This window comes from Lycorma delicatula, chromosome 3, assembly GCF_047948215.1.
Source record: "Lycorma delicatula isolate Av1 chromosome 3, ASM4794821v1, whole genome shotgun sequence".
Classification (NCBI taxonomy): Eukaryota; Metazoa; Arthropoda; class Insecta; order Hemiptera; family Fulgoridae; genus Lycorma; species Lycorma delicatula.
Window position 1 is genome coordinate 204,882,718 of NC_134457.1, and position 16,332 is coordinate 204,899,049.

Consider the following 16,332-nt stretch of genomic DNA (forward strand, 5'->3'; position numbering starts at 1 on the left):
TAAGACCATAATGGATCACTTTAGTTCATTTTTTTTTTTTTTGGCAAGTTCTTTCTTTTCTTGCTGATTTGTTGTTTTTCAGCTTTTCTTTTTTGCCAGTAATTTCTAAGGGTTTCAGATCTTCTTGCCCTTTCTTGTTCAGAGTACACCCGGCTTATTGTTTTCTTGGGTTTTGATAGGAATCTTGTTTCTTTATTTTATAATTTCTCATAGTTTCCGGTTTTCGTTTTTAGGTTTTCACGGGTTATGTCTAATTCCTCCATGTCTTTCTGCACTTTGTATAACCAGTTCGGTCTGCTTTTCTTGTTCCAGAAAAGTTCGATTATCCATCTGATAAGTCTGGTCTCTTCCGTTCTGAAAATATGTCCTAGAAAGGAAATTCTCTTCTTTCTAAATTTATTAGTTATCGGGATGATAGTTTTATAAATCTCTTCGTTTGGAATAATTCTCCAAATCCCGTCTTTTTTAATGTTTTTCCCGAATGTCTATTTATAACAAAAGATTTCTAATCTTAAACTAAATCAGTGATAGCTATGAATTTTTTAAAAGAATCAATATGCAAGCTGGTTTTATCACAAAAACCACCAAAAATTTCATTAAAAACATTATTTTGTCGTCATTATCTGCAAAGATGACTGTATTAAGTGTTTCTACGATAATTTTGCTAAGATCGACCAGTATCTAATTTTTTTTTCCTTTTAATTAAGTAGAAGTTTCGGAATCCTTTCGTCGCGTATCTCGTTGCAGGTTGTTCTCGTTGTTTATTTTTATTGGGATAAATCTCGGTAGGTATTTTTTTTTTTAGTATCTGATTAATATTCTCAATTCTTCCATGATCAGCACTTGTAACAGCGAAAAAAACTGCGTTTCAGTAAGCTTTATCTATTGTGTTTGCTTTCTGTTAACAATACCTGTGCTTCACAACCATACACCTAGAGTTATGCTATAATTTTATATCACTGCAATAAACTGTTTATATTGAACTCGTCTTTGTTGTCTCGTTTGAACACGTTGTGCTATCAGCAGTATAAGAGAAGCGTAAAGGATCACAGAACACATGAATTTTATTTTATTTTCAGTTTATTTTCGAATGAAAAGCGTGTGTCTGGTGCTTTTATTTCAGTTTTTAAAAGCTTATTTTATTGAAAATAATAATAGAGGTTTCGATTTTTTAATTTGCGGTCAAACTGGTTTTTTTTTCTATTAGATTCTTATGGAAAATTGATAAATTTGTGAAAAAACGAAGCTTTTTATATTCAGTGAATCGATTGATAAAAAGACAAGATTGAACAATGACAGTTATTTAAATTATAGTTTTACCACGTTGGATGGAAAAGCAACGTGCGTTGTTCGCTTCCAAGTCCTCTCCGATGAAAGCATTAAGCCATCAAAATTAATTTGACACTTGGAAACTAAATATCCGGATCATAAAAGCAAACCTTAGAATTTTTCTAATGAAAATTACATACCTTGAGAAAGCAACAAGCTTCTGTTTGTAAATCAAGCCATACTGATAAAATTACACTTGAAGTATTCATCTCGTAGCATTAAGAGTAACTGAGATGTCCAAACCCCATACAGTCGCAAAAAGTCTCATACTGCGTACTGCAATTGATATGGTCAGTATTCTAATAATTGTTGAAGAAAAAAAAATTGAACAAAAATTTCTTTTTTCTAACGAACCAGTATCAAGGTGAATCATGACATAGCTGCCGATGTTCGCAATCGGATAATTCAGCAAGAATGTTCAAGTGAATTTTTTAGTGTTCAGTTTGATGAATCAACAGTTGTGACAAATATTTATTATGATTTGGGAGGTATGAATGCGATAGGAACAGATCGGTTAAAGGAAATATGAACTTTTCTAAATCAATACCTGGTCGTGCAGCAGGACAATGTCTTTTTGGTGTTTTTTACGAAGCTACTAAAAAACTATTACATAGATTGGACAAAATGTATTGCAGTATGTAGTGATGGTGCAAAGGCGATAGCAGGAAAGAACTGTGCATTTCTGAAAAAAATTAAAAGATCTAATACCAAAGTAGGAATGAGCGCACTTCCTTCACAGACAAACTTTCAAAAAAGCTGAAAAATGGTTAATTTTCTTAAAAGTCGACCATTGCAAAAAGAAAGAATCTCTTCTTTTCCATACAGAAGTCAAATGGTTATCACGGGGGAATGTATTAACCCGGTTACTGAAATTACGAGATGAATTAATAATATTTTTTCAGGATAAACAAAAGCCATTTTTAATTTTTTTACAGAATAATGTCTATATAATGCTGTTGGCTTATTTAGCTGATGTATTTTCGTATTTTAACTATTTGAATATGAATTTACAAGGACGTGATAAAAATATTTTATTAATGATAGATAAATTTCATGCTTTCATGAACTAAGCTTGATATCTGTCTGGATTATTCACCTTCAAAGCATGAATTTTGACAAGTTTCCACTCACTTCCGATTATATTGAACAAAATTTGGATAAAAAAGACACTACTGCTCAACACAGGTTGGATAACATGAAAGTGCATTTTCTTGAGTTGGCGGAGTATTTCCCGGAAGTTAAAAATGATTTCTGGAAGAGATGGGTACTGAATCCATTTAGTGAAAACGTTGTTGTTACAGCTACCAAATTACCAGTTGAGATTCATGACCAGCTCATCGAAATGGTTATTGACCTTCGGCGATCTCTGGCGGACAGCTCAGACTACGCAGTTTCAGTCGTTGAGCATTGGAGCGTCGTAGAACATCGCATGTTTGCTGTCGAGCAGTTTTTTTTAGAAATAATGATTCTGTGGTCACACGGTTCAATGTCTTTTCCGTCGAAATTTTAATGTCAATGTGCATTTCCAGATCGAAACATCATATCCAGATTGGTTGAGGCGTTTAGAAGTTCTAGATCTGCGATGAAGAAAAAACTTCCTGGCCTTCCCCGTTCAGTCCGACCTCGGGAAAACGTAGACAGAGTGAGAAGGGTAGTTCTTGCTAGCCCGAAACGATCTGCCAAGCGACAGGTTGTAGAGCTGAGTATGTCACGTCGTTCGCTTCATCGCATCTTAGACGGTGATCTCAAATTTCACCCGTACAAAATAATGATCGTTCAACAGGTAACTGAAAAAGATTTTGCGCAACACAAAGAATTTTGTGGCATATTGAACGCCATTCTTATAGAAGATGCAATTGCCCTAATAATGATGAATGACGAAGCCTATTTCCATCTGGAAATGGGCTACAGAACTGTCAGTACTGGGCGTCGGAGAACCCACGTGAACTACGCCATAAACCTTGCTCAAAAGTTAACAGTGTGGTGCGGTGTCTCCAAAATAGGGATTTTGGTCCTTATTTTTTTGAAAAGGGGGAACCGCAGTTACAGTGATATTAGCGCGCTACAGCGACATGTTAAACAACTTCCTGTGTCCGGAACTGGAAAGGCATCGGGTGAAAATGAGAGAAATGTGGTTCCAACTGGTTCCACAACAACAGGTACCAGTACTCTCACGGCGAGAGCATCGATTGAAGTGGTTCGACAAATGTTTCCTGGACATGGCATTCACGATTCGGCAATGTTTCGTGGCCCCAATGCCCTCCCGAATTTAGTTTTGTGAGGCTACTTTAAATCAAGGGTGTACGTCAACAAACCACACACAATACAAGACCTGAAAATGTCCATTCGTTAAGAAATTGAAGCTATGTCGAATGAAATTTTGGAGGAAGCCGTGTACAGCTTTGTGGAGGAACTCCAAATTTGCGTCCGATAAGAAGGACGTCATCTTACTGTCATTATTTTCCGAACCTAATTAAGGTATGTTGATTTAAAAAATGCAAAAAAAAAATATTTAATGTAAAACTCTTTTTCCTGTAATTGAAACAACCCTTATTCGTAGTGAAAAACATGCGTTTGCTCTGCTTCACCTTATATATTTATATCGACATCTATAATATATATATATAAAGTTGTCGATTGGAATTAATTACGTTTCAGATTTTAGATTACTTTTTAATTTTATAAATAATGTTTAAACTTGAAAATTGTTGCTGTGTTAGTAACATTTCGATTGTAAATTTACATATTCACAACACAACATAATAGAAATTATTGAGTTTATTTATTTGATTACTTATTTATAAATCATCTACATTTGTAGAATGTCCCAAAAGTAACGCAGTAATTAAATATATAAAATGAATCTCTATTTATGTATGAATTGGAAAATTTTGATATACGTTGAAACGATACAAACTCCGATTAAATATGGAAAATAATATCCGGCAAATGTTCTCCACGTTTCATGTGACACTCGCGCCATATTTTGACAAAATTTGCACGTCGGACTTCTTTAAGTATAGGAATGGTTGGTATGCGTTTGCTGTAAACCTTGGACTTTACAAATCCTCGGTGATAAGATTCGTACAGTGTAAGATCGCATGGCCTAGGTGGCCAATTGTGATGGCCAGATTGTAATTGTGTCGGCTGAAATCAGCCGCCCATGAAGTTTCTGCTGTAACTACTCGACGGTTTTGCGCGTCGCACGATACGTGGCGCCACTCTGCTGGAAGAATATCTCATCAACATCAAAGCCAAATGCCATGGCTTCCAACCGAGTCCGCAAGAATTCTGTTATCTTGCAATAACGTGTACAGCATTTACAATTTCAGCACAAAACTCTCTGTACTTGTAATACGTTTTTTAGATAGTTTTTCGCTCCTGTATACATGTAATTCTCCATAACTACTAACCAGAATTCGATTACTATAACATGTGCTTTACAATTACAAATGTTGCCGATCCAACGGGAAAAAATGGCGCGAATTAAACCAATATGGACATACGGCATCAAAATACGGGGTATGGCAAGCAACACAAATGATGAAATCAAACAGCGTAGTTCAGAAGAAAGAAGTTTTAGAACCAACTAGCGAGATGTGTAGATGAGGCGCCGTGGTTTGCTAAAAACAGTGAAATCCAGAAATATTTGGGTCTGCGGTTCGTCAAAGAAGAAATACTACGTTTCAGTTTGAAATATGAAATTCTGCTAACTGACCACATTAACCACTTAGTTGAAAACCTCCTAAACAACGGTGAGGATGTTGAAGACTATGCGGCTAGAAGTTCTAGACCTTAATAACTCTATTGTATAATTACAGATGCTGAGTGATGTGCATTAATAAATCCTTTATTCCCTTTTGCTCTTTTTGTTTTCACTTTCATTTTTCTTTTTTGGTATTACTTTTTTTCTTTTCGAAGTGTTTCATCAGTCTGCTATTTGAATGTTTCTGGTTATTGGTATTATTTTCTACTATACTACTTTTAGAACGTTCTTTAAAACTACCTTCTGTTTGTTCTATATTCTTACCCTCAGAAGTTCTATGTAGTACTAGTATATAATTATTGAGGAATTCCAATTGGGGATTCCTTTATAACGTGTATATCTGTGATGTAATTTACTTCAGGTTTGTACAAAAATGTAACAGATTGTAAATAAAAATTAAAAAAAAAAAAAAAATTCGTACATTAATTTTGAAACACTCTTTATAAATAATTATTATACAGTGTAAAATTTTCATTTTATGAAACTAAATAGTTAACAATTTTTGTTTGTTTTTTCCTGTTATACATTTAAACAAATACGGTTTGTTTAAAAAATTCTATCAATATAAACGATATAGTTTATCAATGTTGTCTTTATTTCTAAAAAAAATACAAGCTTATTTTTAGCTATAAAAATAGCACTAATAAAGTGTTTTTCATACGTAACGTTTTAGAATATATCTTTAATGAAACAAATAACATAACAGTATTACATTTTTAGCCCGTAGATAGTTATTTTTATATAAAATTATTATTATTATTATTATTTCGATTATAGCTCACACTATACAACTGTTTTCAATTTATAATAAAATGAAATCTTTAAACAGGAGAAAAGAAATACATAAAATATAAATCAGTCGATTTAAAATGTTATAATTTAAAAAAAAATGTTTCTTTACTTTTTAATAAACAATTTTTTCCCCCATTCTTATTTATAGTCGCATAAACGATTATAGTCATTAGCGACGTAAAACGCGTATACATGATCATAAATAATTAAACACCAAACACATGAAACAATAAACAACAAATAATAAATACAATCTAAAACAAGAGTAATAATTGGGTAGTAAATATTGGAAACATCACCACTAGTCTATTTACACTGCGCATACAGTACTTCTAAGGGATCTCACGTAAAAAAAATTGCTAAATTAAAATTCTTCATCCCCCTATCACAAAGAAACCGCAGCAATTTTTTTATGTATTCGAATACTAGATCGTGGATACCGGTGTTCTTTGGTGGTTGAGATTGTACAAGACTTACAAGAATTTCCGGAGGCTAAACAGGAAAAAGAAAGACCCGAGCATTGGGCAATGTATGTGGTTTACGGACCATTTACAATACACGGCTCACAGTTCTGCTGAGGAAAGGTAACTCCTGTTTAAGCCCATCAGGGCTAAGTACGCGGGGGGAGGGTGTGGCGACGGGAATCGTCATAAGGCGGGTGTCTTCGCCTACGGGGTTGGGATGAGGAGAGGCAAATAGATGGGCGTGGGTAAGCTTTATGTGTCCATTCATCAGCCGAATTAGGATGACTTGATGATCTCTTCTATTGTTTAGGATAAAAGGTTTCTCGAACACGTTCTCCCGTATGCCATGTAAAGCCGTGGGAGGACTTCTTTGCAACCAGAACTTATTCCACTTAGAACGTAGTAAAACACGGACCGTTTTTATGAAGTCGCTCTCACATGCTAATTCTAATCGGAGACCATTTGTTGCCGCTCTCTTGGCACACTCATCACCCCGTTCGTTACCGCAATGGTTCAATACACAATAACGCCGCAATAAACAATTTGATTTCGTTTTTACTCTTGCATTTTAATCTGCGTGTGGTGCAAGTTAATAACGGAACGGACATGTTAATTTGTTTCGTTACTTTATTTTCCCGTTTTTTTCGTTTAAGCTAAGATGATTGTATAGCACCTGATATAAGAATGGAATAACGTAAGAAAGCACCAGGTATAAGAAGCGCTAATCCATTTTGCTTTTTCTACTAGTAATGATATTTAGTGTGCATCTAGTCCCACTGGTGAACAGAGTAAATGTGTAATTTTTAGGGGTTTAGTACAATCTGCATTTCAATGGGTTTGCTATATGCTAATATACTGCAATAGAATATTAATCGTAATACCAAAAATTTTAATTTGTGAAAATTACTAGTTCCATTTTCATTTTGTATTCTATGTTTTATAAAACATTTTCTTTTTTAAATTTTCATAATATTTAATATTTTTGCGAGGATTATCATAATTGATTTGAGTGGTATTTTCTACCCTTCCAAGCACATTACTCTAATATGCTAGGAAGGGCTGAAAATAACACTCAAATCATTTTTTTATTTATTAAATTAAGACTTAATGCGTAATATAAACTTAAGACTTCGGTGGATAGAAATATGGTATTAAGAGTAGGTACTGGATGAAAAGCGTCAAGCCTGATTGGAATTCAAATCCCAAATCTTCCGGATGAAAGACGAAGACGCTACCACTCTGTCACGTGGGTTGTCGCTTATTGCAGAAGCCAGTAGAGTTGGCTACCTCTGCAACTTTTTATTGATGTAAATCATCAAAGGAATAGGCTAAATACGGTTCTTCTGGCAATTTTTAACGCGTTTAGCTAACATCTACATGTATTTTATATCTTATTATATCATTTTTTCTATCCATACCATAAAGTACATATGTACATATGTAATACATGTATCCATATCCATATGTATAGCAGCACATATGTTACGGTAAGTACTGTCTTTTGCGGATCGACAAAATGTTATATATGATTAACAATCTGTGCGCGTAATTTCTGGATTTTTTTTCGCGGATGCCCCGTAGGTTCACCATTTACCTGTAATTATACCTTATTCTAATATTACTTCTAGGAAAAATTTCTATTCTTTTATTTGCTGTCACAATTTGATAATTTTCTCTGTAATTCCCACTGAAAATCCTTCACTATAATAACAATCGGCCAATATTACGTTTTTACAAGAAAACAAAATGTCATCAATTTCAACTGTTTGTAAACGTCTGCTTGTATACAATAAGGTGTATCTAAACTAACATTCATGTATTTGGAACTGCCTTCTTTGTCATTTAACTCTAATTTCTCTTCATAAAATTTAATGCATGTGAAGTCCTTAACCCACAATTTAAAATTTGTAAATTCCATTATTTTTTTTTTATGACAAAATATATATATAAATATATATATATATATATATATATATATATATATATATATATATATATATATTTATAACTGGCTATTTATTTTTCTTTTTTTATAACTGATTTTATAGTTGTCTCTTAGACGAAAAAAACATTTTTGCGCCTTCTCCAATTAGAAAAGCCAATCCCTGTTTATTGTAATTTTTGTAATTTAATAATTATTGCAGCGAGGTGAAATATGTAGTTTCAGATAGAAAAACTGGTTTTACTAAAACTTTTATTTTTCAGTGAGTTTTGTTAGAAAAAATGATGACTATCTTGAAAAAAAATATCGCTATAAACAAATTTTTATGAAAATATAATGAAACTATATCTTCATCTAAATATATGTAAAGTTGTACACAAATATGACATCTGTTGATGTATAAGCTTACAATATTGCCTTTTTGTTTTCCATTTATTTATAAGTAACAAATGGTCTTAAATCAACAAATTGGAAAATTTCACTGTTAATCAAAAGAAATGGGAATTCAAACATTCGAAATACTTTCAAAATATTGTTTATTAATTGTATTAAGTATTAGTTATATGTGCGCCATTTTGAATTTCTCAAATATCTTCAATGGATAAAAAATTATGAGCATTTATTTATGGAGCGCGTGACTCGTAAGTATATACTGCTGCAGCGGTAGCGCGCTCACGCGCCTTCTTAGAGAACACCTTTTAATAAATACTGCCGAATCTATTAATCGTTGAAAAAGTGCTCACTAGCAAAACTGTGTATAATTTTCTCAGATTTCCGACGGTGCAAGCAGCGTTTCGGTATTTTAATAAATAACTGACATATTAAAGAAAAACAGAAAGAAAACTGAAAAAAACTATTTATTTATTTTTTCAATAATTTATTAAAAAAATTAGTAACAACATATTTTTAATACGAACTTTATAAGTTAATCCAGACACCTTTAGACAATCTTTCCACTTTGTTTCATGCTTAGAAAATTTTTTTTCCTGTTTAAACCCTTCAGATCTAATGCCTCGTCTAATGGCAAGTTAAGAGTACATTATATCAGGAACCGTAACCGGTGAAGAACCTGGCACTCGTTCAAGCTCTTAGCGGCACTCCTCATGTAAAAAACATTCTCACCTTTTTGAGCTTTATTACAATTGTTTTGTCTTCCTTTTTTGAACAACCTATATCTTTACAGCCTTACTTAATACTGTATTATATTTACATTATCCTTCAAGTTTTGATTTAAAATGATTCTTTAATGAAGAAAATAATCTTAAGACCTTAAAAATTGTAATAAAACAACAAAGGGCTGTTGAATTACTAAGTCGAAGGAAGTTTAAATCGATATACTATGTAAGTTCAGTTAATAACTTTAAAGACATTATTCAGTAAAACAAATAATTTTCGTAACGAAAAATGTTAAATTGATAATCTACAATAAGGACCGAGACTAAATAAATATATACAATAAGAACCCATTTTTTTTTAACACAGAAGCTATCCATTAGTCTATCGTATTTCACTGTTCTGCTCTACACTTTTTTCTAGAATAATATTTAATATTAATCAAGCTAATTAATTATATTATAACTAAACAAACAAACTGTAATATTAATGCAGTATTTTAAATATTAAATAAATATTTAATGGTTATTAATAATGGTATAGATTATTAATGGTTAGATTAATTATTAATGGTTAGATTAATAATTAATCTATTTAATGGTTATTTTATTTAATTTGCATTAATAGTCATTATATTGTGAATAATACCGTTGGTAATAACAAAAAGTTGTTTCTAATAAATAAACCAACAAACTTCAGTAACATGTCTTTTTAATAAAATACACTAAAAAATTTAAACAGCTTAAAAAGCATGTTTGATTTGATATTACCAAGGCAGAAACGTTTACCTAAACCCACGGGGTTGGTCGAGTGGTGAACGCGTCTTCCCAAATCAGTGATTTTGAAATCGAGATTCCAGCGTTCAAGTCCTAGTAAAGACAGTTACTTTTATACGGATTTCAATACTAGATCCTGGATACCAGTGTTCTTTAGCGGTTGGGTTTCAATTAACCATATATCTCAGTATCTCAGGAATGGTTGAACTGTGACTGTACAACACTACACTTCATTTACACTTATACATGTCATCCTCATTCTTCACCTAAAGTAATATCTGAACGGTAATTCGCGGGGCTAAATAGGAAAAAGAAAAGTTTTACCTCACATCCTACTTCAACGAATCGGTCTCACGAGGACCGAAATTCATGATGTCCATTGTAACATAGCAAATGTGAGAATCAAGCTAGTTACCGAGTACTTAGTTACAGGTACTTGGTAATCCTACATTGGATGTGCTCTACATTATTAGCAACAATTAGTCTTTATATTTTCTTGGTGTAAATGGTCATCCAAATTTTACTTTCTCACCATTTTGTTCGGGAGAGAGCCACATAATAGCGTATACTAACCAATTTTCATAATTTTGAACTCTTAATTGGATTAGATTATATTTTTTAGCCATTTTGTATAACCATAAATAAATTAAATCTGAAATTAACTTCGTTAATATTTATTAAAATATTTTATTACATGAATTGTGAAAGTTTAGATGATTTTTCAACTTAATGCCTGTAAAATTCCTCTTTTATTACTAAAAATAAGTATAATCATAATGTATGTTAATTTATTTTAATAAACTTAAAAATTCTTTTTATAATTCCGAAACAGTTTTTAAAGTTATAATGTTTAAAAGTAATCCTAACATAAATATATTTAGCTAGTTATATTTAAAGAATCAATTAAAAAAAAAAAATTTTCTAGATAGAAATAAATTAATAATTCTCTTTCTTATTTCTTTATTTTGTTTATACTTACAATGCACATGAAGCATCATTCTCTTACTAACAGAAGGCGGCACGCCATTTGCTGCAATGCAGAGATAAGCACCCATCTCTGATCTTGTAACTTTACTTAACGTTAACATTTCTCCTTCCACTTGCGGCACTAAAAAAAATAAATAAATAAAAATAAAGTCAAATAATAATTTATTCGAAATTTGTACATTTTTTTATAATATTAAAAAAAAATCAATTTCTTTAATGTAACGGTCAATCAAATTTATATAATAGATTATAATTGTTAGCCACTATTCGGATTTTCATTTATTTTCTGATAGGAATAGTGAGAGAAAATAATTTGTTATTTGGTAGCTATTATTAAATTACAAATTTCCAGCTTCCGTGGTTGAGCTTCCGTCTTAGCATGATGAGGTCCCGGGTTCGAATCCGAGTCTCTGAATTTGGTCATCTTTTCATACGCTAACAATTTCCATTGGGCTAATGACCGACCATAGATGCTAATGCCTCCTCTTCATAAAAAAAATTCCAAAATAATTTAATTATTTTTGTGTAAGTAATTAAAGTTTAATTTGTATTGGTAGAGTATGGATTACCCAACATCTTTTTTATTTAACGTTATCCGTGAAAAAAATATACGTTTGTGGTGCTTAGTATTTGTATTTTACTGAGAAAAACCTATAGCACGATAAATTTTGACGATTTTAAATTCATTTAGATATGAATAGTTATACTAGACTTGTAACATAAACAAGAAATAATAACAGGTCAATTATTGCAACAAATTTGAAATTCATTTAACTTTCGTATTGGATCTACACTTTTCTTCCTGATTTATTGCAATGTATTTTGGTGTTTCTGGTTACAAGCTTACAAATTTATTTATGTCAATCTATGTTGCTTAAAATAGCCAGGAAAAAGATTTTTCGAAGAAAGAAAATAGTCTAAAATTATGGACCTGTCCCCTACGTTGGACAACTCTCTTAAAAATACTCTCTATTAAAAATTTTTAATAAATAATTATTGATTTGGCGTTGAATGACAATGAAAATTTAACCAGAAGATCGGTACGTTAATCACAGAACGTTGGAATAATTGACAAATAGTGCAGAAATAACTCACAAATATAAAAATTATCCGTGACGTAGTTGTAACGTCACGGCCTTACATCCGGAGATTGCGGGTTCGAATCCCGGTCAGGTATGGCATTTTTCAAACGCTTCAAAGTTCATTATCATCCATCGGTAACAGTTAAGTGGTCGTAAGCATGTTGTAATGTACAAATAAATAAATATAATTATAACAATTTAAGGATTATAATTAACAAAAAAATAATTTAAAAAAAATTTAAATAAAATCAAACTACTACTTATGTTCTCTGTATAATTTTATTTTTCAATCACGAAAATAAACATATTATAAACCAGTATCCATACTTTTTTAACAGAAAGTTAATTTAAAAGAAAAAAAAATTATTTAATAAAGGAAAGTTTTTAAATATTTTTTTACATCTTTATTCACGATATTTGTAACAAAATCTCACTCAGTTCGATGCATTATCCAAGACATTTTGTTACAAATTTACTATTTTGAGGAATCTGTTAATTATGATATTTCTTTTTACGTCAGTGATGATTAGGAAGAAGGCGGGATATCATTCATTATTTTTTTTGTCTTCAGTCATTTGACTGGTTTGATGCAGCTCTCCAAGATTCCCTATCTAGTGCTAGTCGTTTCATTTCGGTATACCCCCTACATCTTACATCCCTAACAATTTGTTTTACATATTCCAAACGTTGCCTGCTTACACAATTTTTTCCTTTTACCTGTCCCTCCAGTATTAAAGCGGCTATTCTAGGATGCCTTAATATGTGGCCTATAAGTCTGTCTCTTATTTTAGCTATATTTTTCCAAATGCTTCTTTCTTCATCTATTTGCCGCAACACCTCCTCATTTGTCACTTTATTCACCTATATGATTTTTAACATTCTCCTATAGCACCACATTTCAAAAGCTTCTATTTGTTTCTTCTCAGATACGTCAAAGTTTCAGTTCCATATAAAGCGACACTCCAAACATGTACTTTCAAAAATCTTTTCCTGACATTTAAATTATTTTTTGATGTAAACAAATTATATTTCTGACTGAAGGCTCGTTTTGCCTGTGCTATTCGGCATTTTATATCGCTCCTGCTTCGTCCATCTTTATTAATTCTACTTCCCAAATAACAAAATCTCCTACCTCCATAATCTTTTCTCCTCCTATTTTCACATTCAGTGGTCCATCTTCGTTATTTATACTACATTTCATTACTTTTGTTTTGTTCTTGTTTATTTTCATGCGGTAGTTTTTGCGTAGGACTTCATCCATGCCATTCATTGTTTCTTCTAAATCCTTTTTACTCTCAGCTAGAATTACTATATCATCAGCTCTTTATCTTTTCACCTTGTACTGTTACTCCGAATCTAAATTGTTCTTTAACATCAATAACTGCTAGTTCTGTGTAAAGATTAAAAAGTAACGGGGATAGGGAACATCCTTGTCGGACTCCCTTTCTTATTACGGCTTCTTTCTTATGTTCTTCAATCATTCATTAATGTAATAAATTGCTACCATACCTAAATCTATATTTTATTTTAGTAGTATTGCAGGGAAAGTTCATCTTTTTTATGCTACCAACTTTATGACATCCTCTTTACATCGTTTATTCTTTATAATTTTATTGTGTTATAAAGAAAATTAAAGTTTTGATAGGATTCATTTTTATCTCTTGTTTTAATATTAAATTCGCCATTATTTTTTATTCTTCTGTTTCTTAAGAGTACAAACAGTATACATTACGCATTACTTCAGAAGAGAAAGAAAATTCATTAATTTTTGTGTTATTGATGTCTGAATATCCTAGTTTTTCTTGTGGTTTTGACATATCAACCACCAGAAATTCAGATGGAGATAAAATAGATTTGCTTTCTTTGTTAGCAGTGATGAACAGTATTGATAGTAGAGCTGAATATAACCTGCATTTCGATGCCCTTGGAGTGGAGGTAACCAGCAACCTTTTATTTGGCTCTTTGAAGAGATAAGGTTAAACCTTGCCTCTCATCAATAAGCTTGGCATTGGAGCATGTTATTCTTAAAAATCCTCTGCCCACTTACCAGAGTGAGTCGTATCAAGCACCTACTAGAATTATGTTAATGGCATTTATCGTAAAATTCTTGCGAATTGGATAATTTTTAAGTTTTTGGTATTAAATTGTAAACGTTTTGATTTCAGAAGAAAGGAAATTAATCAATATGTTCGTACCGAACAGAAATTATGATGTTTTGCAGTCATTAATTTGTTGACTGGTTTTATGCTATTCTTCTTTCTGTTCCGCGCTGATCTTTTAGCCTCAACATATTACACTACAAAACCTTAATTATCTATTTTATATATTCCAATGTTTGTTTTATTTTAGATTTTAACCTTTGACACTTCATTAATTATCAGATTAACTAATCATTAATTTCTTAATACTTCGTCTTTACAAGATTCCACTTCAAAAAATTTAATTTCTCATAGTCGATTTTAGATCTCTTCATTACGAATTTGTTCAACCCTCCTAATTTATACTTTCTTTTATAACACTATATTTAAAAAAAACTTTTCTTTTTCTTTCTGCTTTTCCTATTGTCTAGGATTCGCTATTATCAAAGGTTATACTCCGCACAAATATTTCAAAGAATTTATTTTTAATTCAAGATCTGTATCTGATTCAAGGAGACTTTTTTTGCCTGAAAGCTCTATTTGCTTGTGTCATTTTGCTTTAGATGTTTGCATTTGTTTGGTCGATCCTTTGTAATTTCATTCCTAGAACTTTTCTTCAAGCAGATTCAAATTCTAGTACGCTATAATAAATACTATGTTTTTCTTTCATCAGAAAAACAAAACTTTTTTCAAGAAAAAGTAGCTTTTCATTATAGTTTAATAATTTGTATAAAATTAAAATTTTAAACACATTCCTTTAATTAAGTAATTAAAAGTGACGTGTACATTAAACACAAAAATCGGGTCTGATAGCAAAAATTATATTTTATGTATTAAATAAAAGTTAGCTGTAGGAAAAATTTCAGTTTTCAATAAATAAATAAAAAGGGTCAGAGGTTATAAATGCATTTCATTCAAATAAATCATTATTATAATATTTATTGAATGTAAACACAAGCAATCAGAAAGAGAAAAAAAGAGAGTTGTATACAGGTAACTTAGAAGCAAATCTTTGATCAGTTTTAACTGAAGAAAATTTTGTCAAATTTTTTTAAATTAATTTTTCTAAATTCGTTTCAAAAATTAAAAAACAAAATGATGTGAGTTGGAATTTTAAATACTTCTTAACTGCTCTTATGGGGTAATTCAAAGAAAAAGTATTAAATTCTCGTATATTTTAAAGTAATGAAATCAATTTACGGTTGTTTTTAAGAAATACGTTTTTAATAATCAAAAAGTTTAAATAATTAGCAAATTGTTGAACCTGCTTTATTAATTACAAGTCGTTAATTTTTTTTCGTTAAAGTTCTTTGCTTTTGCAAAATGCTTTTTTTTATCGATAACTAAAGTTTTGGCAGAAAAAGCTACAGTTACTCTGATGGGCCTTTTTGTTCTTTTCTTTTTTAATTAACAAATATGTTCTTGTTAAAAAACGCTGTGTCAGGAAGACTCTCTTTGCTCAGTTTTCCCAAAGAATTTGTTTTAAACAGCGAAACACTGCATGCATATTATATTTTTTAATACGTTTTTTTTTAAATTTAAAGTACAAGTAAAATTAAAGAACTCATTAATTCTGTTTTATTCTTTTCTAATTCAATTTTTTTTAAATTTAAATTATTAGAACAATAATTTTATGTAGCTTAAATACTGAACTGCTAAACTATATTTGATTTTTTATTAATTTACTTCAAAGAATTCCATTTTGAATTAAATTTTGACATATTTTGACTGAATTTGGATCCAATTAACCATTTGATAACTTAAAAAAATAATTTCAAATCTGGCGGAGGGAATGACATCGTTAATATTTAAAAAACATTTTTGAAAAAATAATTGATACAAGTACGATAATATATATTTTATACACGACCATGACAGATTTTTAAAGAACTTTCGTAAAAAAAAAATAATAAAATGCAGTAAGGATTTCTCCCTTAGGTATC

At 30.9% G+C, this 16,332-nt stretch overlaps 1 protein-coding gene across 1 annotated transcript in view; it reads right to left on the bottom strand.

The window, feature by feature from the left end:
• LOC142321293 (lachesin-like) overlaps window positions 1-16,332 on the bottom strand; it is a 211,162-nt gene that overhangs the window by 68,771 nt on the left and 126,059 nt on the right. Inside the window, exon 5 of the mRNA XM_075359290.1 lies at window positions 11,162-11,290. Coding sequence (XP_075215405.1) covers window positions 11,162-11,290 — 129 coding nt within the window. The remainder of the gene's footprint in view (window positions 1-11,161; window positions 11,291-16,332) is intronic.